We start from the raw sequence: 3,574 nt of genomic DNA, 5'->3' as shown, positions 1-3,574 counted from the left end.
ATCTACGTGTGGATAGAAATTTGGCTCTTCTAGAAGTTCAAAAGAAAATAAATATAATCTACACAGCCAATTAAATAGAACAATAACAGAATAATCATACACATCAAGTTGCATCAAATAAATACGAAAATAATAAAAATTCACTACTTTTCAAAAATGGCCTTCTGTCAAATTTGTCATTTATTGGCGTAACAGAGCATATTTTGTTGATACACAATACCTTACCTTAATTTATCTTTATTTCTACTTTAAATTAAAAAAAAATGTATTATTGTTTGACTATAGGGTATAATTTATAAAGATCTAGATGTTTGATTAATATGTGTAAAATAATATTGTCTCAACAAAGATTATTGAAAATAGAATGGCATGAAGAATAATTCGATAATTTAGTGGCGTGTTATATTTAAAAAATAATATGCACACTATGTAAAAGAAGGTGACCATCTAATTTAATTTCTTTTAAATTAATTAGTAAATAATGTCGAACAACATGTTTGTCGGTCGAAATCAATCTAGATTTTGAGAGGAAAAAAACACAAATATTTTTCAAATTTAAAATCATTATATAAAAAAAAAATATTTAAAACATATTTGATAGTAGTTGATATTATCATGATTATTGAGTGACTAGAAAACGAAGAAAGATAGACATCTCAACTAACAAGACATGAGAAAAACGAATTGCAATATATGATATTAATTTAATGCAAAAGCATATCATAAATTGATGGATCCATATTTGTCATTTATTAAAGGGTTGAGAATTGTCAAAAGTATACTGCACGTATTGTTGACTAAATTGTACCACTAACATTTTTTGTCTTCAAAATTGCACATGCTCATGTTTTCCCCCATGATATTCATTTTGCCATGCTAGGAGAATGTTTACGAAAGACAAATTTTTGCTTATTATGATTTGTGGACTATTATACTATGTAACAAAACTTATTCTGTATGCATCTACAAGACAGCGATGGTAAGTTTACAAAGTGTAAGATTAATTTTGAAATGTAGTTTAGTTTTATGCATCAAAGGTGTGAAAAATATTTATATAACCGAATGTCAGAATCAATAGTAAAGTATTAGAGGTAAAACTCTAAAAATGCTATAAGTTGAAAAAAAATAGCAATAACTAATGTTCTATAGGTTACACTATCTTTTTAGCACACTTTTTCTTCTCCCTCCCCCTTTATATTTGATGGATTAAAAATGGTTCAACTTCACACATACTCATTTAAATGCAACGAATAATAATAATGTTCGAAAATTGATGTGTACTTGAATTATAGGAGCTAGTAGTCATTGATATGCCCGTATTGTGACGTAATTGTTGTTGCGATTTAAAAAAAAGTACAAATTAATAAATATATCAAAAAAGAAAAGTAATTAGAGTTCTACTTGCACAAACCTATAAGAATTCAAACATGATAATAGAATAATAATATTGTAGTTGTTATTGATCATAAACTCAAACTTTTTGGTGCAATCGCCTGAAAAGTATGAGATCTAATTTTTACTAAAAATTATTATTAGTGTATATATATATATATATAGAGTATATTAAAGTTTAATCCCTTATGAAAAAAAGGAATTATTCATCTAATCTAGCTTACCAAAGTAAAACTTACATAGGAATATGGATATGTGTCACTATTTTTTTTTTTGACAATAACCACTCCTTTTACTCATAAACAAAATAACTAACATTACATAAACCAAGAAAAAAAAGAAAATATAAGACAGCTATTGTCTATACAAAAAAAAGAAGAGAAAAGAACAAATGGAATTAATAACAAAGTTTTGTGTACGAAATATTTCGTGTGCTGCTAGGTTTTGGAAACGGTTGCACCTCACCTCACTCCTTGAGATTCGAAACATTTCGTGTTTTGATAGGTTCTGAAAAAAGTCGCAACTCACCTAATCGAGACTTGAGTGATTGATTTCACCGCTCGAACATTGAATATCAAAAAAATTATTTTCTTGATAATCCAAAGCCATTAGCCAATGCATGAACAGCAGGATTAAAAGCCAATTGCCCCAAAATGCCCTGTTTATAAGGCAAAAAAGTCTTCTTTTTCAAATCTGATGAAAGTGCTCTGTTTACTGTGTAATGCAATTCATGAGCTGAAACTTTTCCCTTTTTTGTGCTAACAATTGATTTTGATGATGATGGAGAAGAAACAGAGCTTTCATTTCCCCGAGAGCTCGAACTTTTTCCTTCTCTGCAACCAGCAACTGTATATTTCTTCAATGGATCTTTATCTGATGCTCTTCCTTCTGATGCACTCCTAAACAAGAAAAAATCTTTGAATCTCCATTTTTTACTTCCTTTAGATGATGATGAGGACAAAATTGAACATGTAGACGCATTCGATTTCGAAGATTGATTTTTCATTTCTTCATCTTCTTCTTCTTCCCATGAATACTGTGAAATTCTCATAGGTGAAAGTGACCTTGTTGATCTTCTGCTCGACGAATTCGACAACCCATTCGACGAACCTCTCTGTTTTCCCCTGCTTTCTCTCTCTGTTATACTACTTTTTCTTGAATACTCTGTTTGTTGAACTTTTTTGTTTTTCGCAGAAACTCCTACTCTGTTTTTCTTTTGAATTTGTAAAACAGGGGATGGTTTAATCATACCACCATCAAACAATTCTTCAGCTGAAACAGAGCCAATTTCCAATTCTTGACTAACATCGAAAGCAAACTCATCAACATGGCTAGTAATTTCAGCCTTATCATCAGCTTCAGCAACGAATAAACTTTCAAATTCGCTATAAAATTGGGAGAGATGAGTTGGGCTTGGAGGAGCACTGAAGTAAAAATCTCCATTAAAGGGCTTTGGTGTTGATGGTGGACTAGTAAATGGGGTTGATCTTGCACTATTGAAATCGAAATTATCCATATCGTTAAATGGAATCATAACTTCCATTTTTAATTAAACTTTTTTTGCTGGTTTCTGTTTGTGAGAAACAGAGAAATGGTGTTTTTTTTAAAGATGTTTATATAAAGAATGAAATTGGAGAAGACAAGATTATAGGAAGAAGAAAGAAAGAGGAGAGCTAAATATTATTGACTAAAATGTGGGGTTAATGAGTTTAAATTCTAATCAAGAAAAGAGCCGCCTTTTATTACATTTCTACAAATATTATTTGCCATGTTTTCTTGGGACACATGTTAGGTTGATTTGTACGTAACGGCGATTTAGAATTTTGAGTTTATGATATTTTGAGAGAGATATTAAAAATATTTTTGAACGTGTGTATTATGTGAATTATTAGTTTTGTTCTTAGATCAGCTATTTTTAAAAATATTTTTCTACTTGACTAATTGAATTTAGATATAACTTCGATTTATCACATGACATAACAAGTAATCTCAAACTCTTATAGGTGTGTGGGGCTCTAAATAAAAAGTTGAGAGAAATATTGAAAACATCTTTAAACTTGACAAGAATTTATGGGTGTATTCCATACATGTGGTAAGATTAAAGGTGTATTTAAGTTTAATTAATCAAGTAGATGAGTGTTTTTAAAGTTGTCAATAGTTCGGCGACGAAACTAATAGTTCA

At 29.7% G+C, this 3,574-nt stretch overlaps 1 protein-coding gene across 1 annotated transcript; it reads right to left on the bottom strand.

Annotated features, from left to right (window-relative positions):
* Positions 1–1,585: 1,585 nt before the first annotated feature.
* On the bottom strand, positions 1,586–3,090 carry LOC102582097 (uncharacterized). Its single transcript, XM_006354858.2, has one exon. The coding sequence runs from the start codon at positions 2,933–2,935 to the stop codon at positions 1,976–1,978; it is 960 nt and encodes a 319-aa protein (XP_006354920.1). The 5' UTR covers positions 2,936–3,090; the 3' UTR covers positions 1,586–1,975.
* Positions 3,091–3,574: the final 484 nt, after the last annotated feature.

The sequence above is a fragment of the Solanum tuberosum genome, unplaced genomic scaffold (genome assembly GCF_000226075.1).
Source record: "Solanum tuberosum cultivar DM 1-3 516 R44 unplaced genomic scaffold, SolTub_3.0 scf00184, whole genome shotgun sequence".
NCBI classification, from domain to species: Eukaryota; Viridiplantae; Streptophyta; class Magnoliopsida; order Solanales; family Solanaceae; genus Solanum; species Solanum tuberosum.
The sequence above is the reverse complement of the archived record's forward strand: the minus strand, read 5'-3'. Positions and strand labels throughout refer to the sequence as shown.